Source organism: Clarias gariepinus, chromosome 21, assembly GCF_024256425.1.
Source record: "Clarias gariepinus isolate MV-2021 ecotype Netherlands chromosome 21, CGAR_prim_01v2, whole genome shotgun sequence".
Classification (NCBI taxonomy): domain Eukaryota; kingdom Metazoa; phylum Chordata; class Actinopteri; order Siluriformes; family Clariidae; genus Clarias; species Clarias gariepinus.
In genome coordinates this window covers 21,704,093-21,722,437 of record NC_071120.1, presented here as the reverse complement: position 1 = coordinate 21,722,437, position 18,345 = coordinate 21,704,093, and the positions used below count along the sequence as shown (strand labels likewise).

Here is an 18,345-nt window from a genome sequence, read left to right as displayed (position 1 = left end):
GACCACACCCCTCAGACTCATTCTCCACCACCAGGTATTAGGTTCCCCACTTGTAAGTTATAGATATCTCCTAGCATTAGATACTTCTGGATTTTTTATTACTTTTACTTTACCTCCAGTACATTTTATTTTAGTACTCACAAACAAACAAATTAAAGGACTTCTAAATAATGAACAGCTGATGTGTGTGTTATAGGTATTCAATAACCCATAGCTTAAACTCTCAATTGTTTTTAATTATTAAAATTATTTTATTTAACACTGGGACCAGGATTTGTACTTGAACTTTTTTTTTACTCTTTGAATGACTGATTGATTACTTAATTAATTAGGGATCCATGTTAGGTTCATTTTTAGCTGATTTTGTGAAAACAGATGTTTCACAGAAGGTTTTTTTTCACCATCTTCGTGCAGTTTTTGCAAATTTTCTAAATATACTTAGTAATTTTTTTGTAGAATCACCATACAATTATTAATGTTACCAAAAAAAAAGATATAAAAAAAATTATAGTAAGCTGATAGAATATAAAGCTTGTAAAGAAAAAAATAATGAACTAACAAATATGACAGAATCTCATTGCTGCCATATAATAATTATAATGATAATAATAATCATAATAATAATCATAATAATAATAATAATAATAAGGTGTAGATCGCACTATTGACTCGCACCTCCAGGGTAAAGGGCTTGATTCCTGCCTTGGATCTGTGTGTGTGTGGAGTTGTGTGTAGGGGTTTCTTCTAGGTACTCTTTTCTGTCCCACAAAGACTTGCTAATTATATTTACATTTGGCAGACACTCTTAGGCTAATTGGTATTTCCAAATTGCCTTTTGTGTGTGTGTGTGTGTGTGTGAGTCCCCTGGGATAGGCTCCAATGACCATGTATTACACTATTAGCGATATAAACAATAAATAATAATAATAATAATAATAATAACATTTCACTTTTTTGCATCAAATGTTTATTCTTAAAACAAGATGCCTTTTTAATGCAATATTTCCATGATGGAACATGTTTCTCATGAAAATGCAAAATTATATTTTCACGTTATTTAAAGATATTTTCAAGTTTTTTTTATGTGAGTCCTTGTTAAAAACAGTAAAACACATTCAGTGTGGTACAAAAACAATAAAACACAATTCATCTCAGGTCTCACACACATGCATACACACTTCGGACAATCTAGGAACACCAATTAACCTAATCTGCATGTCTTTGGACTGTGGGAGGAAACCGGAGAACCCTGAGGAAACCCATCAAGCACGGGGAGAACACGCACACAGGCAGGAATCGAACCCTCGACCCAGGACTTAAAGGGCTAACCATTATCCCACAGACGTTTCACGTTATAATGATAATAATTATTATTATTTAATAGCAGCAAAGCATTTAGGGAAGAAAAAAAACTATCCCTATATGGATTGCTTGAACTAAATGATGCTTTTCACACCATGTGTCGTGTCCGACGCAGAGCGAATCACGATTTCGCCTGACTTCCGCGTTTGGCCTTTTCACGCCACGGTGCGGCCACTAGAGGGCGGCGCAGTCACTGTTTTGATAGACGTATAGGAAGAAGGTGGACGCCGTCAGTGCGAATCTCCTCAGGTCTCCAGGAGCCGGCTTAATATTATAATTTAGGTGAAGTTTCTCACCCTGGCGCTGTATAGAAATATCTGATAGAGATGTACATGCGTTTAAAACTGCTGTTAGGGTCATTTGTTCGGGTTTGATATCAGGGCAATGTCTGTATTTTTTGTTGTTTTGTTAGAGCGCTAGGAGGCTAAGGAAGCTGAGCCAAGCCATCAAGCTAAGCTAAGACGTCGAAAAATATCCGTTGAAATAATTTACAAGCGAACCGGATATTTTGCTTGTTTTGACGTGAAATGCAGGATTGCTCTCGGATCCAGGTCTCGTCATGATATTGTCATGATATTTATCTGTATACTGAAAGAGAATTTCCTGTTAATAGATAGATGGATAGATAGGGATGCTAAGCTAACTAGCCTGCATCACTCTGTTAGCCGGTTAGCACGGTGATTTGTTTACCTGCACGACTAGGTTAATGAAATGTCATTACTCAGCATATGTGATAATACAAACTTTTATAAGAGCCTCAGGGATGAATATGTCCTGGTATAATGATATACAAAATATTTAGAATATTATTGTGTGAAATGTTTGAGCTAGCTTGCTAGCTAGGCGTTAGCCAGGGCAATGCCAAGACAATAGTGTGTCAGGTGACTAGCATCAGCAAGCGGCTAATTTAACACCAGCTAGCGTTCGTGCTTATTAATGTCATTATGATTTATCGTTATTTCCTCCTCCAGAACCATGACGACTGCACCATATAACTATTCCTATATCTTCAAATATATCATTATTGGTAAGTCGTGATTTTGTAAATCTTGTAGATTTGTAAATCTTGTGGATTTAATTTTTTCAGATATCCTCTGTTTTTTTGTTTTTTTTTTTGTTCTCGTCCAGGTGATATGGGGGTTGGAAAGTCTTGCTTGCTCCACCAGTTTACAGAAAAGAAGTGTAAGTATTGCTACCCCCTTTAAACCACAGTTACCGAATTTAAAAGAAAGAAAAAAATAAGTGGCGAATGTGTCTAGAACAGCTTCGGATCGTTTTTGTAAAGTCTCAGGAAGTCAGGAACACCGTTGTCCGAAAAGATCTGGTGATGGAGAGAGCTGTCATGTGGACATTTGTTTTGGTGGAAATCTGATCAACTGATATAATGAATCGTCTTCTCACTTGTTTAACGGCGGTTGGAATCTAGTAAGCTGCATTACCGCCGACTGTAGCTTTCTCTTTCCCCTCATCTCTTAAAGCCGATTTTCTAGTCCAGCTTTCCCTTTTAAAAAAAAGTCTAATGCAGGCATCACTAAATGGCAGACCGTGGTCCGTATCCGGACCGAATGACGGTTCTATCCAGACCCTGATGTGTTTCTGATAAAGAGATACCAGTTATCCAGTGCTTTTTTTTCCCCCTCTCGAGGTGGGCGCGGCTAAACACACTCAACAGTGCCAATCAACACATTAGTTTGCCCTGTATAGACAGTGTGCTGAAGGAACAGAAACGAAATCGCAACAGACCATTTCTTACTCAGAGAAAAGGAAAATAGGCTTTAAAAACCAAACCGTTAGAGATGAACTGACTGGTCGATATGTGTTTATTCTTCCTGCGGGAAGTTTTTAAAACCAGATTGTGTCATATGTTCTGAAATTGCGGCTCTAACAAAAAAAGCTATGATGTAAAGCACCACTATGAGATAAAAATAAATAAATAAAAAAAAGGTTGTTAGAGCAAACATATATCTGCAGTAGTCCGAGGTGAGGGCGTGTAAAATACCTGAACTGAGAACCCAGTATGACGGAGCAACCAGCATTTTAGATTCATTTACAGCCCAGCAGCGTGCAAATGATTACTAAAGATTAGATTGCTTGTGGTTCGTACAAATAAAAGGAATATATATATATATATATATATATATATATATAGACCAAGTTGTCCAATAATTGTCCATGTTTAATATGGTTAATAAAAACTGACGATCAATATTATTGAATTGCTATGGAAATTTTAAATTGCTTATTTTTTTTATGGATGTATAATGACCTAGTACAAATATGAAAGTCGGATCTCAGCTTGAAGGAAATTTTATTGACCAGACCTTCTTAAATTTTAATTCAGTATCCCGGCTCTAATGCTTCCTTCCTTGATCTTGTCTCGTCTTTCTTCGTGTCTCGAACTCTTCGTCTAACGCACACAGAGTCACTATCTTTTCAACATGTTCCCTCTCAGTACTGCTCTGCTCCTTTGGTTGAGTCCTGTAAGTTGAATCATCACCACCCATACTGCAGATCCCACTCTCCATCAATTTCCCTGTCCTTTAAGCAGACGTTCCAGTCTTCTTCTTCTTAAAAAATTAATATTAAATATTAAATGCTCTATGTAATATTCGTTATCTCTGATAACCAATTAGCATAATTTTTTGTTCAATTTTAAGGTCTTTCCTGATTTTTTTTTTCTACATTATAAAACCATCCAAAATATTAAATAATCTCCTTTAAACACTTGATATTGAGATGCATAAATTATTTATGGTCTGTAAACCCTTTTTAATGGCTCTAATCTGAGGTGCTGTTTGTTAACTGGTGGTTTTTGAGGCTGGTAACTCTAAATGAACAAGTTTTCTGCAGCAGAGGAGAGCAAGAGCAGTCTTGGGTTCCTGTGAAGGTCTTCATGAGAGCAAGTTTCATTATGGTGCTTAATGGGATTTGTAAATCTCCGGAAATCTCCAGTATTGTTTGAGAATGTAGAAAATAAATCACAGAATGCAAAAAAGAGGTGTGCAGAGCATGGGCGGGGGGTCATACTCATCACATTATGCAGTGAGCTCTTACCTCATAAAAGGGTTAAAATATATTACTTAAGGATAAAGTTCATCAGTCAGAAGAGCTATGTGGTGATTTTCAATGAACCTCTTAGACGTTCAGACCTTGAGTAAACTCAGTAAAGAGTTAGCAACGTAACAGTAGAGTGCGCTTTCCATATAATGTTTTGTAAAGTTGCACGATTTGAGATTTTTTTTTTAAACTGATTTAAACTGCGATATTAAACTATTAAATGTACAAAATTGACGAAGTCTACATAAATTCCTTGATTGTTTGTATGTTGAACTTGCAGCCTTTTGTGAGTGAATAATTGCACAGGTCCATATTGTGATTTAGATTTTTATGCATTAATCCTTTGATGTCACTTGTTTAATGGCCACCTTGAAACCTTGTTTCACCATTTTGTTGCTTTTCAACCTACACCCATATCATTTAAAGACTTTTCACAGTTTAAAAGGACCCTGGTCTTTAAAAAAAAATAAAAATATATTTAAAAATATATATAAATACATCATTTTGATTTGATTGAACAGATTTGGCATAATCACATTTATCACCTATGTAAATGTCTTTTGAAAAAAGTTTGTGTTTTTTTTTTTTTTTTTTTGCAACCAAATCTCTGTTCGTCACATTTGCAACACATTATTTGTATTTGCCAAGGTGTGTCTCTCTACAGAGGAAAGAACAGATAGTCCATTGTCTTGAAAGTGTAAGGGCAAGTGTTGAGTTTAGCAAATAAACAATTTGTGTTTAAAATGTCACTTTATACTGTATATAAAATCATAACCACCGTTAAAAGCCTTTGAATGACACAAATCTAACAGAAGCTTTCCAGTGGTGCATCTAGAAAAACCTTACCTATAAAAAAAATTTGCACCCACTTATATGAATTTATAATAATAATAATCGGTCATAAAGTATTTTCTACCAGGTGGATCACAGGTTCATGGTTGGTCTGCTTTTTTATCACATCATTTCTTTAACATGCAGTATACACTGTGGAAGAAGTCTCCAGTGCCACTCATGCATTGATCATGCATTGTTTTGTTCTTGTCTGTATCAGTCATGGCTGACTGCCCTCACACGATCGGGGTGGAGTTCGGCACACGGATAATCGAGGTGAGCGGGCAGAAGGTGAAGCTGCAGATCTGGGACACGGCGGGGCAGGAGCGATTCCGCGCAGTCACTCGCAGCTACTACAGAGGAGCCGCCGGCGCTCTCATGGTGTACGACATCACCAGGTAGAGGGGATTGTTCACTGTAAAGTCTTTAACAGAGGTTAAATGTCACGTAAGAATATTGTTACAAGTGTGAAATCCAGTAAAGCTTCAAGTTATAGATACTCGGTCTTTTCCTGCAGGCGAAGCACGTACAACCACTTGAGCAGCTGGCTGACTGACGCACGGAATCTCACCAACCCCAATACAGTAAGTCTGAGAGATCAAAGGAAACTTTGCTGTAGAAATCATTCTTATTAGATAAGTAATTCAATTTAAATTTTAGTTTATTATTATTATTTTTTATCGTTATGGACGGAAAAGAACAGAAAATGTATTAATTAGCTACTAAGCAGAATAATAAGAGTGCCACTTGGGACGATCCTAATCATCTTAGAGAAGTCTTTTGCTGAGTATAACAAATTCTTGTTTGTCATTATTTACATGTACGCATTACATATACTTTACATTATTTTGCTTTGATAACATATATGATGCACTTCCACTTCCTGTAATTTTGTTCAGTCATCTTTAGCTTTGATTACAGCACACAATGTGGTGGCAACTTCATGTTTAAAAATGATTTGTCATGCTTCCAAAACCTCTTGGAATACGGGAGTCAGGAAATTAAAAACATACATGTCATATCCTGGTCATTCAGATCATCAGCTGACTCCATTTTATTGAGACACATACTGTTGTTGAGTCTAGACCTGAGCCCATGAAGCAACCCCAGGTCATAACACTTCCTCCAGAAGATTGTACAGTGGACACTTTCTGTGATTGGTTGTTCCCTTCTGTCCCTGATGCACCCATCGGTGCTCTGGAATAGGCTCAATATTAACTCATTAGACCACATGATGTATTCCATTGCTCAAAAAATCCTATCTTTATGATCTCTAACGAAATTAAGCCTTTTTCTTTCAATTTGCCTTTTTGTGGCCACACAGTTGGTTAGTCCCAATCCTGAGAGTCAGTAAAGCCCAACCGCTTGAACCTTTTGAAATGACAACTTTATTGGATAGGCAGTGTATATAATAACAAGGCATTTTATCAGTTGCTTCTATTCTTGGTTCTCTTTCCTGTTCTGTTTATACCAAAGATCAACTGCAGACCGTTTGTCTAGCTTTGTCTAACTCTGTGTCTGGACTTAGGAAAACATTACACCCACACATTTTTTTAAATAAATACAGGCACTAATATAATCTTTCCTGTGATGTTGAGTTGGTGATTCCTTTTATTAATATTTGTATTAAAAGAAAATGACTACTTTAAAGACAAATCAGGTTTTATTTTTTTCTGTTTTTACAATTTATTGTACAAATGATAATACTCAGGCTGATATTTGAGTATCTGTAAGAGTCAGATATCGGGTGTTCAGATGAGCAGGAGAGCTTTGCTCGCTGAGCATATTTTCCTTTCTGCAGTTAAACTCTTCTCTGTGTGTTAAGTGCACAGTTAAAACTTTACTGAATATGGATACATAAATTGCCTTAAAAAAAGAATTGCAGTACATAACTGGTTCTGTCTTCCCCATTTTTAGTATTATGGTATTTTGAGTTTTTGGATGTTTTTGGGAGTGTATAGCTGTTATTTTGCGATAGCGTTTTCACTTCCAGTTTTGCTCAGATCGTGCAGGATGTCTGAACGTCCTTACAGCATGAACCTGATCTAGCCAAGTATCACATCTTGTTCTTCTTTAAAAAAATTAATTTCCTCTTTCCAGTACTTGTCTCTGGCACACTCCTAACTGTTATAGAAACTATTATGAATATTTCCTCATTGGGACACGACCAAAAACTATTTTGTGATGCTTTAGCAATTTAAAGCATTTAACATAATTGTTAAATCTCTGCTGCCCAGGTGATTATTCTTATTGGTAACAAAGCTGACCTTGAAGCCCAGCGAGATGTTACGTATGAAGAGGCGAAGCAGTTTGCTGAAGAGAACGGTAGGAATTTTTTTTTTTAGAGAAAACAATTGATTGATCATGCATGGATTTCAGGTTGTCCCGATTTAACTTTTTTTAAATGTCGTCTTGTTTTGTAATAGGCTTGTTGTTTCTGGAGGCAAGTGCCAAAACGTAAGTTGAATTCTTTAATCAGCAAATGATCTAGTCGGGTGTGTTTGGAAATTAATTGTAGATTTTTATTTTATTTTATTTTTTTTTTACTCAATAGTGCTTTAATGAAATATTTTTTATCAATCATTGGTTTTTGAAAATGTATTATGTCTTAAGATATGTCTGTAGCGTCACTTGCGCTATAATAAATACAAATAAAAAATAATAATTAATTGCTGTTATTTGTGTGACATAGTTACATAAACATGAATAGTTTATCACTATTCCTATTTACATCTCATCTCATGTAAACATGTATTTATCCTTTGTTGAACAGAGGTGAGAACGTTGAAGATGCATTCCTGGAGGCAGCGAAGAAGATCTACCAGAACATTCAGGATGGTAGTCTGGACCTGAACGCCGCCGAGTCAGGAGTCCAGCACAAGCCCAACGCGCCACAAGGCGGCCGGCTCTCAAGCGACACACAGCCTCAGAAAGAGGGCTGCAGCTGTTAATGACCACAGAGGCTTCTTTCTCTCTCGTTCCATATCTCCCCTTCAAACCCACACCACAATCTCTCTCTCTCTCTCTCTTTTTTTCTGTATGATCTGTATGCTCCTCCCATTCTGATTGGCCATGAGGGTAGAGTTTAGGGCTGAGTATCTCTGAATGATGGAGGGTGGCAACATTAGTCAGCTTCTGTCATCCCCCCTATCCCTCCCTCCCTCTCTTCCTCCCTGTGTCCCTCTTTTCCTCTCTCCACTCTCACTCATTTTATCTGTTCATAACTCACACGGCCCAGTGCACTCTGCAAACATTTACAGGAGGACGAATCCTGCAGCGAACACTAATGTAGATGGAAAACGAAATACTGAGTTTATCAACAAACGGGTTGATGTGCATAACTGTAAATGAGACATCTTGTGTACAGGAGCTGTTTAAATAGTGGGCTAATTTAAATCAAATGAAATTTTGATATGCGTTATTCTCGTTTAAGTGGAAATGAAGTTAATGTTTAGACAGAATCTGATTTTAGAATGTGCTTAAGAGAAGATGCATGATAACCTGTTATTGTACATTTTTGTTAAAAAAAGAAACAGTTTTAATTAGGATTAATGCAATGTCACAAGTAACCAGTCACCACATGTTTATTCTTGTTTGTACCTACTCAAGACATATAACAATATACACATACTATACAGGATGAATATTGTTAAACTAATGAAAGCGCCATTGTAAAAATAAAAAAAAAAATTTTTTTTTTTTGAAGGGGGGTTGCTTTAGATACAAAATGTTTTAAGATCTAGAACATTAAGAGTAATATATTAAACAGGACACACATTTGAGTCTGTAAAAAAAAAAAAAAAAAACAATTTTTGCACTTTGTAGATTGTTTTCAGTGGCTTAGAGCTTGTTTTATTATCTGAATAGTCTTACATCGTTCAACATGCGAGGCATCCAGTGTACTTAAAGAGTTCAGCGTTTGTTGGTCCATGATATGTTCAACATCCCTGTTTTTTTTTTTGTTGTTGTTTCTTGTTTTTTTTTTCTTCAGCATTATTAATATAAGAAACAGACCAGCACTATCCATCCCTGTCCAGGAAAAGTAGTTAGTCCATAAGTGTAATTACACCGTATATCAGCGTATATTTTATGATCCGGTTTATCTTGCCTTATGATTTGTGTTTGTTCTCATATCTTCTTTTCTGTAAATCTTGTTTGGGCTGTAAAATGCATCACGTAAACCAGTCTCTTAAACTTAACGCTAAAACCGGAACTAATATTAATCTGTCGCACCCATTCAGAAGCATTCCTCTGCTGTGTATATAACTATATAACCTTTTTTTTTTTTTTACACTGAATATAGGAGTTATAAACTGGATTTGTGGTGTAATGGGTGGAACCTTGGTTCAGCATTAGTTTAAACTGTGTTTTGGTAAAAAGGTGGATTCATCTCAAATTGATCTTATAGGCACCAGTTGAATTTTTAACTGGAGGCACGCTACGCAAAATACTGCCCATAAATAAGAAATGCAACACCAACTTGTTTCACATCACCTGTTTAGCGAAGTTTCATTGGCAGACGTTTCGATGGGACAAAAAAGACAAAAGGAAGCGTCCCGAAACTCATTTTCCAACATCTGTAAGGGCGTACATGTGAAACGTTTTGTAAACTAAAGTTCCTTTGTTTCTTTATGAAAACCCATTCTCTTGCTTTTCTCCCTTATGTCTCATTGACATATATATAACCTTCTGCTCTGAAACTCTGAGGTATGTCTTCTATCAGTGGCGTTTGTAATTATGTTAATAAAGACAATGCTGTAGACTGTCTTTGATCATGGATCATAGTTGTGTTTTATATCAACAGCATGCTGGAGAAAAGAAATTAAAACAAAAACTGTACAGGACATAAAATATTCACTGTGCATCGATCAAACATAACTTTAAGGTAACTTAACATGGGAAAATAAACAATATTGTATTATTGCAATGGCAGTTGTAATGGGGTGGGATATGTTAGGTAGTGAGTGAACAGTTCTTGAAGGTGATGTGTCAGAAGTAGGAAAAATGGGCAAGTGTAAGGATCTGAGTGACTTTGACAAAGGGCCAAATTGTTATGACTGGGTCAGAGCATGTGCAAAGTGGGGTGTTGTTAGTACGCAGCAGTTATAAAGCAGTTCAAGGAAGGACAGCTAATGAACTGATAAAGTCATGGCTTCCCAAGGTTAAATAGTGCATGTGGGAAATGAAAGTTGGCCTATGTGTCCGTTCCCTTAGAAGATCTACTGTAATGCACATTGATGAAAAAGACAACATGAGCCTTACTTGGGGGAGCGATGTGACCAGGATGCACTATTAGAAAAAATAGCAAGCTGGCAGAGGCAGTGTGATGCCCTGGTCAGTGTTCTGCTTGGAAACTGACATGTACATGTTAGTTTGACATGTACAACCTATATTTATATTTAGACATTTAGCAAATGCTCTCATCCAGAGCGACTTACAAAAGTGCTTTGAAGTTTCCTTCATTGGTTAAGTGCTTACACTTAACTTGGTTATCATTAGTCAAACATTATTTGGAATATTTTTGGCGGGTGGCAAATTGACCCAAACCCACCTAAACATTGTTGCAGATCAAATACACCCCTTCAAGGCAACGGCATGGCAGAAGGGGAATAATGACAGTAGTTTCCAGGCCAGGTTGTTCACTTTAAGGATTATGGCTTACAGCATATAAAAATTAACAAACTGTTTATATTATGGCTGTAATCTATAATCCTTAAAACAAGCTTGATGCACTGTCTACTTTATATATATATATATACACACACACACACAAACACACACACATATATATATATATATATATATATATATATATATATATATAATGTGTGTATACAGTAGACAGTGCATCAAGCTTTTTTTTTTTAAAAGAATTATGGCTTAGAGATTATAAAAATCAACAAGCTGTTTCACAAAATATTTAAATATTTTCAAAGATCCATCTTTTTGTGAAATTTATCATCAGATTGTCCTCCCGCCCACTAGGGGGCACTAGACGCTAAAACGCTAAGAAACTGTTTTGCTCCGCCCTCAACGCGGAAGTTAGCGCGTTGTTTATTTCTTCCGGGTCCTCCATGTGTCTCGTGCGCAAGTTTTGCCGACACAAATAATAATAATAATCGTTTCGTTTTCTATAGAGCAGAGCGGCTTATTTTCCATGTGTACACAATGGGCAAATTAAACGTGGTTGTGCTGAGATACCTGTCTCGGGATGATTTCCGTGTGCTGACGGCTGTGAGTATGTTTTGAGATGTTAATGAGACTTGGTTAGGTTGTGATCTCACTGTGTAACATGTCAGCAATGATAAAGCTAATGATAAAGTTGTCCTTAATTGTTTACACACAAACACACACACACACACACATGTCAGCAATGATAAAGTTGTCCCTAATTGTTTACACACACACACACACACACACAGACACATACACTTTAACTCAGGAAGGGAAAACACTCACATGTCCAGGACCAGGGGTTGGGAACCTGACAACAGTTGCTATGTTATGTTATTCTTCCTGACATTGAAACTTTTGAATAGTCATAACCTCTGAATGTGTGTGCATCTCTGACCAGGTGGAAATGGGAATGAAGAATCATGAGATCGTACCAGTCAGCTTAATCGCATCGATTGCAAGTCTGAGACATGGAGGGTGCAATAAAGTTCTTCGAGAGCTGGTCAAACACAAACTGCTGGCCTACGAGCGCTCCAAAAGTAAAGATCACCCGTCTGCACTTGTTCTCTCTGATTTTCTCTCAATTTCTTCATTTCTGAGTTTCTGTCTCATGACGAATCCTGTTTAATCCACTGTCTAACAGTTCTGTTTTTGTGGTTTCTCCAGCTGTGCAGGGATATCGCCTGAACTATGGCGGTTATGATTATCTGGCTCTGAAGGCGCTGTCATCTCGAAACGTCATTTTGTCTGTGGGAAACCAAATGGGAGTCGGGAAAGAGTCAGGTCAGCGTTTTTTTCTTTTTCGTTCTATGCTACAGATTCAGAGTTTACAGGTTTGAGTGTTACTGCGTAATTTACTGCAGATGTGATGGAAAATAAATGGTTGGTCTAAAATTCCTTGGGTTTGGGAAGATGTTCTCATTTACATTACATTATACACATGTAGCTATCCACTTCACTGTAATAAGTATGCACATCGTCTCATAAAAATCTTTCCTAAGGCCCAGTCTCTGGCCATCATGTATCTGACACTTTTTATCTAAGTGATTTTTTTTTCCCCTTGTCAGAATGTGACACAGATTTTTTTTTTTATTTCTACGTGCTGTAGTCTATTAGTTTAAATTGACTTTATCACCACCAGATGTCAGTAGGGTGGGGAGGACTGCTCCATCATTTATTGCTAAAATCATGAAACAGAACAAATGAACTTGTTAAGGATGATAATGATAAGCAAGTCCTGTACCCCCCCCCCCCTTTCCCTTCTTTCTATATTTTAGATATTTACATCGTAGCTAATGAAGAAGGAGAACAGTTTGCCCTGAAGCTCCACAGACTCGGGAGAACATCTTTCCGGAACCTGAAGAATAAACGAGATTACCATAAACACAGACACAACATATCCTGGCTCTACCTGTCCCGGCTCTCCGCCATGAAGGAATATGCCTACATGAAAGTAAATCTCGTGCTTCTATTTCTTAAATCATCATTAATTATAATGTGATATGAGTCTCTGTGCAAAACTTACAGTAGTGTGCAAAAGTCTTCAACTCCCTTGTTATTTCTTCATATTTTGCTACCAAAGAGCCAGACGTCGTCTTTCTTGAAGAATATGTCAGGCATTTTGAGCAAGTGGTTCAGGCATAAAAACAAACAAACATCTGACTTGAGCCCTGAACTACTCAGAAACAGGTAGAGATGATGACATGATCAGGCTGGTGATTAGTATACTGCTGATGCTGGATGCTGAGTGGTCGAACCAGATGAAAGGGGAAATGAGCTTGCTGCATCAACAACCCATTTTAAAATTTTATCTTTAGGCACTTTGCAGCCTGTGGCAGTAAAACATTTATTCCCATTTGTTAAATTTAACCTACATTATTTCATTTAATATGAAGAAATGAGGGGAGTCTCAAGACTTTTGCACAGTACTGTATTTCTTGAAGATAGAGATAATAGAGAGCAAGGTCTGGGTAAGTGTAGTGGTGTCTAGACAGTATGTTTATATATTCAATTTGTTTTTCTTTTATTGTTTTTACAGGCCCTGTATGACCGGGGCTTTCCAGTTCCAAAACCAGTGGACTATAACCGACACGCAGTCGTTATGGAGCTCATCAATGGTTATCCTCTGTGAGTCGCTAATCAATGTTTTAAAAAAAAATACCTTTGAGTATATATTGCACAATCTTTATTGAAGATTATTACTCAAGAGAGTTTTCTGTATCATGTGAGTGCAATATTAACCGACACATCCTGTCTTAACACACATTTCTATTATGCTCAGAGCTTCAATATTGTATTATAATATAACTAACAATGTACTGGTTAATTGTGCAAATACGCTTCTTATTCTCACACTTCATAATCTATGAAGTACAAACACAATACGGTGTGCTGTTAAAGGAAATGAATCAATGACAAAGTGGATGATATCGCAAACACTCTAGACTTGATCATTTTCAAACAGCGGGGTATTCTGTTCCTTATTTAACAGTTATTAAGCACTGTTAATTGATTAATTAATTAAAACATGACCACGTCATATCCTGTAAACCTTTACAGTCAGGTTTAATGCCACCATGCACGTTCCTGTGAATGAGTTATGAAAGGAACATGATGGAAATAACACATAAGAACAGGAGCATCTGTGTAATCCTGGGATTTGCTTTACAGCAGGAAATTCTGTCAGAGCTGCTGTTTTTAGAAACTTAATTTTTCAACTCAGAGACCTCTGATTAAATTGTTTAATAGAAATTTTCAGGCTGAGTAGGAAAAACAATAAATAGCGCTGTGTTTGATTGTACATTTGAATAAATGATTCCTCTCTCTCTCTCTGCGCTAGGTGTCAAGTGCGTGAAATTCAAGACCCGGCCTCGTTGTACAACGAAATCATGGAGCTGATAGTCAAACTGGCCAATCATGGACTTATTCATGGAGATTTCAACGAGTTCAATCTGATGCTCGACGACAACGATCACGTAACAATGATCGATTTTCCGCAGATGGTGTCCACTTCACATCCAAATGCAGAATGGTGATTAAAAAAAATACAAAAATAGTTAGGGAGGGAGGGGGGTAATAATTATTTTTAAGCAAGATGTTAAAAGATGAGTTAAGTGATGTTTAAGGGTCTTTTGAATCAAACCAGGACTTTTAATTGCGCAGAACACAGTTATGAAAAAAAAAATCCTTTATTCCTCTCTATGTAACCCCCTGCTACACGTACTGTACCAATGCACGTACCCCAGTGTTTTCTCGATAAGGCGGAGCCATGATCAGACTGCCTACTCCAAGACTGAAACGCTGGCCTCCCAGGAACTCCTTTAATGGCGTAAACATGGGGAAATGGCTTGGAGGACTGTACAGGGCAATAACTCCCTGCAGTTCAAGTAATGTGCGAGCAGCATTCATGATTCATGAGCATTCAGATCCCGCCTCCTCCACAAGTTATCCATCAATTTTCAAGAATCAACCGTTCTACTTGTTGAATACTCAAATGAATGATTATCCGTCACAGATGTGCGGTCTTCTTTAAAACGTTTGTACCCTTAAAATGTTTTACTGTTAAGAGTCTCATCGTCGTACTGAACAAAAAAATGTCCTGGTTTGTTTTGAACAGCCTGTATATTTTCCGTTTATTTATGTTTTTTTTTTAATGCTCTAAATCAAATATCACAAAACTGCATCAAATTCTCTCCACAGGTATTTTGACAGAGATGTCAAGTGTGTCCGAGATTTCTTCATCAAACGGTACAACTACGAAAGCGAACTGTACCCGACATTTAAAGATATCAGGTAATGGTTTTCCCTATTGCATGTTAACAAATAAAATGTACATCATGGCATACAATTTATTTACTCGTATTTTCTCTACCTTCAGAAAATCCTGCTCTCTCGATGTAGAGATCTCGGCCAGTGGTTACACCAAAGAGCTGCAGCAGGATGACCAGCTTCTCCACCCAGCCGGCCCAGAGGGTGAGGAGAACCCCAGTGAAGAGGAAGACGATGCTCCCGAAGCTCCAGAGCCTGTTTGTGAGGAGTCGATTGATGTGGAGGAGTACAAACGTGCTATTCTGGAACTCGAGGGCATGAAGATCGGGAACGAGGCCTCTTCAGATGAGAAAAGGTCAGAGGAAGAAGACCACGCTGAGAAGGAGATCTGTCCCGAGAGTGGTAATGATTCAGTCACGGACAGTTCCAATAGGTTGGAGAGCAACGAGGAGAACGAGGACGAATGCCCAGAATTGGTCGATCTTTCAGCTTTCAACAAAGACTTTAAACCTTTCAGGTAATGTTAGCTAATATGATTAAACAAGTTGGAGAGTAACAGCTGATCGATTTTTAATTTCATACGTTGCTATGCACACTACAGTAGCTGAGCCTCTTTACTTGCTCTGATTTTCACAGAGATCAAGACAGCTTACTTCATGTGAATGCGCACAGACAAAGAACGACCAGTGAAACGTCCATCGGAAGCGTCACCAGCCAGTCCACGATTCCTCCAGTGAGTAAAGCTGGCATTTTATATATAACATTTCCATAATGTACTAGGTCAATTACTAAGTATCATCAATTAAAATATATATTTATTATATATCATTTTAAATACATTATATTTAGTCTGGTCAAAAAATAATAACGATTAATTTCTTTTAATCAACCATCAAAAAGATTTATTTATTTATTTTCAAACTATACAGAAAAAACACAACAAAAAAAGAACACAAAACCAACCCCCATCCCCCCCAACACCAGACAAACACAAGGATGCCATAAAAATCTGATGTCCATAAATATTTTTAATAAAATAATAATAATTACATAAGTAATCTTTCCCACGCCCTTCCTTTACAGTACAATATTATCTGCGTTCATGCCCTCAGCAAAAGTTAAGAAAGGCTGCCAAATATTATAAAATGTGCCAGTCGAGCCTCTAACTGTAAACACACTAATTTTCTGCCAGTTTAAGGCAGTACATCACTTCCCTTATCCAGCGGCTAAATGTTGGGGGATCAGGGTCTTTTCATTTAGTTAATATCAGTCTCCTAGCCAAGACGGAGCAGAAGGCCAATATTTTATTTTGCCTTTGGTTAAAACTAGTGTTTTCTGGGGGCACACCTAACAATGCAATTAATGGGGATGGCGCTACTATCTCTCCAAATATTCCAGATAAGATCTAAAAAATATTGGTCCAGAACATATAGAGCCTGCCTGCATCTATCACATGTGGTGTCTATATCAGCTTTAATCTTAGAAAGTCTGACTTTTGACCAATGTAGACGATGCACAAGCTTAAATTGTATTACAGCATGTCTACGGCAAATGGATGATGAGAAAATTCCCTGTATTATTTTGTGCCAGATTTCCTCTGAAACTGGTTCATTTAAATTTGCCTCCAGTTATTGCCAGATAAATCTAAAGGTGTTGAATCATACATATTGAGAAATTCATAAATCCTGTGTGTAGTTTGTTTTTGGACTGATTTACATTCAATTATTGAATCTAATAAAGAAAGTGCAGGGCATGATGGGAAATTATAAGGATTCAATGCGACAAAGTTCTGAAACTGCAAGTATCTATAAAAATGTGATTTGGGAATGTCGTATTTTTGTACCAAATGTTCGAAGGATGCAATTAATCACGTAATCATTGATGTTATTTGTAAATCAACATATCAAAAACATACTTTGCATATTTATACCCCAATATAAAATTGCCTTAAAAAAAAAAAAACCTTTAATGCAAGTTTGTTTATTTATATTGTATAAGCAATAAACAACGACATGACTATGATGTCATTGCTGTCATGCTGTCATTGTGATGGTGTCATAGTGCTTGGGCCCTAAAAAAAAAAAAAATTCTTAGAAGAACAAGAGGGTCTTCGCACATTATGACGTATATTATAAGAAATGGCATTATCAGAGCGATGGCGATGACTTCATAGTCATGTCGTTATCGTGTTGATGTCCGAGTGCTTGGGCCCTAAAAATATTAATAACCCTTATAAAATTAGATATTAGTTTCCACCGAAATATCTGAAGACTAAAACTGCACTGTATTCTATATCCTAGCAACTAACTAGGACACTCCCAGATTTTCGGTACACACTAATGTATCTATATCTGCATAGCTATTTTAATTAGATCTAAATATTTGCCATATCCGTTAACCTCATTCATCAAATTCAATTTGAGGCAAAGTACTATCCTCATCAAGGAATAAACAAGCATTTTAACTGTCAACTTTATTTGTCTACCTAGTCAGAAATTAAAAGTGAAGATAAAGTAATATATTTTTTTTTATTTGACTAAAAAACCTTCTTTATGGTACATCACACTAAGTTGAACATCTTCTCCTACAGTCGGTGATCAGACAGAAGGTGAAGCGACAGCTCACTCAGCAGCAGAAGGCTGCACAGAGGAGACGTCTACAAAAAGGAGAAGCCAACCTGGTGACTAAAGAGAGGAGAGAAAACCTGAGCAACATCAAGAGTAGCATGGAAGCAGCACAGTTCTGGGGATGAGGACGTACGGGACTGGTTTATCACTGCCGCGGCTTGGACTTGGACTTGCCTTTTAAAATTTATTTAAGTGGCATTTAATAATAAGCTGCATCAGACATTAATAAATTGTTTATATCGAGCTTCTGCATGGTCATCATTTCAGCTGTTTTTTGACCCATAATGTTGCAGCAGAATTAAAAGATTTTGGTACAAATTTACAGCTCTGAAGTAGCACTCTATATAAGAGGGAAACAAATAGGAGACTCTCATATTATATACAGAATGATGACAGTTCAATGAAGTTTAATATTTGAATTAATATTATAATGCAATTTATCAGGTTTCAAAAATGTATCTATACCGAATAAAGATTTAAGATTAAACGTGTTGTAGAGTGACACAATTTTGAGCTGGTTCTCCTT

General features: G+C 36.9%; 2 protein-coding genes across 2 annotated transcripts; both read left to right on the top strand.

The window, feature by feature from the left end:
- The first annotated feature begins 1,531 nt into the window (after nt 1–1,531).
- Nucleotides 1,532–10,022, top strand: LOC128509017 (ras-related protein Rab-14-like). The gene is made up of 8 exons (XM_053480526.1): nt 1,532–1,644; nt 2,334–2,389; nt 2,491–2,544; nt 5,471–5,648; nt 5,768–5,834; nt 7,488–7,575; nt 7,677–7,707; nt 8,024–10,022. The coding sequence occupies exons 2-8, from the start codon at nt 2,338–2,340 to the stop codon at nt 8,199–8,201; spliced, it is 648 nt and encodes a 215-aa protein (XP_053336501.1). The 5' UTR covers nt 1,532–1,644; nt 2,334–2,337; the 3' UTR covers nt 8,202–10,022.
- A 1,269-nt stretch (nt 10,023–11,291) lies between these two features.
- On the top strand, nt 11,292–18,230 carry riok2 (RIO kinase 2 (yeast)). Its single transcript, XM_053480522.1, has 10 exons — nt 11,292–11,484; nt 11,825–11,963; nt 12,091–12,207; nt 12,702–12,877; nt 13,463–13,551; nt 14,264–14,455; nt 15,124–15,216; nt 15,302–15,709; nt 15,829–15,925; nt 17,783–18,230. Exons 1-10 carry the CDS (start codon nt 11,419–11,421, stop codon nt 17,942–17,944), a joined length of 1,539 nt encoding a protein of 512 aa, XP_053336497.1. The 5' UTR covers nt 11,292–11,418; the 3' UTR covers nt 17,945–18,230.
- Nucleotides 18,231–18,345: the final 115 nt, after the last annotated feature.

What these genes read in the sequence shown, in the direction of transcription:
- LOC128509017 (XM_053480526.1), top strand. Translation starts at nt 2,338, where the DNA reads ATGACGACTGCACCATATAACTATTCCTATATCTTCAAATATATCATT. An exon ending in ATGGTGTACGACATCACCAG is followed by an intron (nt 5,649 to 5,767) that starts GTAGAGGGGATT and finishes CTTTTCCTGCAG; the next exon opens with GCGAAGCACGTACAACCACT. An exon ending in ATCTCACCAACCCCAATACA is followed by an intron (nt 5,835 to 7,487) that starts GTAAGTCTGAGA and finishes TCTGCTGCCCAG; the next exon opens with GTGATTATTCTTATTGGTAA.
- riok2 (XM_053480522.1), top strand. Translation starts at nt 11,419, where the DNA reads ATGGGCAAATTAAACGTGGTTGTGCTGAGATACCTGTCTCGGGATGAT. An exon ending in AAAGACTTTAAACCTTTCAG is followed by an intron (nt 15,710 to 15,828) that starts GTAATGTTAGCT and finishes TGATTTTCACAG; the next exon opens with AGATCAAGACAGCTTACTTC. An exon ending in GCCAGTCCACGATTCCTCCA is followed by an intron (nt 15,926 to 17,782) that starts GTGAGTAAAGCT and finishes CTTCTCCTACAG; the next exon opens with TCGGTGATCAGACAGAAGGT.